This window comes from Haplochromis burtoni, unplaced genomic scaffold (genome assembly GCF_018398535.1).
Source record: "Haplochromis burtoni strain Fernald_Lab_line unplaced genomic scaffold, NCSU_Asbu1 Contig_2175, whole genome shotgun sequence".
NCBI classification, from domain to species: domain Eukaryota; kingdom Metazoa; phylum Chordata; class Actinopteri; order Cichliformes; family Cichlidae; genus Haplochromis; species Haplochromis burtoni.
In genome coordinates, this window is record NW_024584536.1 from 14,056 (window position 1) to 15,415 (window position 1,360).

The window sequence follows — 1,360 nt, forward strand, 5'->3', positions numbered from 1 at the left end:
TGAGTTGAGCCATTTCGCCGAGCAGATGTATTCAAGGTTTTTATGATCAGTCCATACAATAAACGGCTGTGCGGCCCCCTCCAGCCAGTGTCTCCACTGCTCCAGAGCCAGCTTCACGGCCAGAAGTTCGCGGTCTCCGATGTCATAATTCTTTTCGGCTAGGAAAAGACGACGGGAGAAAAAGGCACAGGGGTGGAGCTTACCCTCGAGCTGTTGAGAGATCACGGCCCCTACTCCAGTCTCTCATGCATCCACCTCCACGATGAACTGCAGGGAGAGGTCTGGCTGGCGAAGGATTGGGGCGGTGGCGAACTGTTCCTTGAGGCAAGAGAAGACTTCCTGAGCCAGCAGGTCCCATTGGAATGGCACCTTGGGTGACGTTAACCTAGTGAGAGGCAGAGCAACTTTACTAAAATCCCTGATGAAACGTCTGTAGAAGTTAGCAAACCCCAGAAGGCGCTGAAGCTGCCGGCGATCGGGTGGTTTGGGCCAGTCCAACACTGCCTGAACTTTTGCCGGGTCAGGTTTCAAATCCCCTCTGGTGATGATGTAGCCCACAAATGCCACTGAATCCATGTGGAAGTCGCATTTCTCTCCTTTAACAAAGAGCCTATTGTCCAGTAGGCGCTGCAGGATCTGCCTTACATGGACCTCATGTCCCGCTTTAGATTTGGAGAAGACGAGAATCTCATCTAAGCAGACAAAAGCACATCGGTCAGGCCGAACGGCATCACAGGGTACTCGAAATGGCCCAGGTGAGTATTGAAGGCCGTTTTCCACGCATCCCCTTCACGGATTCTCACCAGATGATAGGCGTTGCGCAAGTCCAACTTACTGAAGATCGTGGCGCCCTAGTTACAATCAGGTTAAAATCTCTGCACACTGTCAGTTTAAAAAACATTAATATGTCACTTCAAACTGTTCAAATAACCCTGAAAATTGTCTTTAATATAATGGCAAAACCTTCTTTAACTTAACATTTGATACAAATTTTTTTATCTCTTTGGATTGCATACCATAAATGATGGGATTGAGGCTTCCAGGGATGATGTGATACAGAACAGCAACAATTTTTCTGCTCCCTGAGTACTCAGGAAAGCGATGCAGAGTGATTATGGACATACCACTGAACAAAAAAATCAGATATACAACCACGTGAGTGCTGCAGGTCTTCAAGGCTTTATTGTTCAAGGACTTGTTCTTAGTGGTTAGACACACCACAGTAATCTTAGTATAGGTAAGAACCATGCTACCGATAGAACCTGTGAACAAAAGCACAGTGAAAGTGAGGCCATAGACATTGTTAATGAACACATCCTCACAGGACAGGTTAAACAGTGCAGCATTGTCACAATAGGGG

The 1,360-nt window shown here is 47.1% G+C and overlaps 1 protein-coding gene across 1 annotated transcript; it reads right to left on the reverse strand.

The window, feature by feature from the left end:
- Window positions 1-243: 243 nt before the first annotated feature.
- Window positions 244-692, reverse strand: LOC106632935 (uncharacterized mitochondrial protein AtMg00860; the record flags this gene model as incomplete). The annotated part of the gene is made up of 1 exon (XM_014331674.1): window positions 244-692. A coding segment is annotated over one exon (449 nt), but the record flags the coding sequence as incomplete, so codon positions are not given.
- Between the last annotated feature and the right edge of the window lie 668 nt (window positions 693-1,360).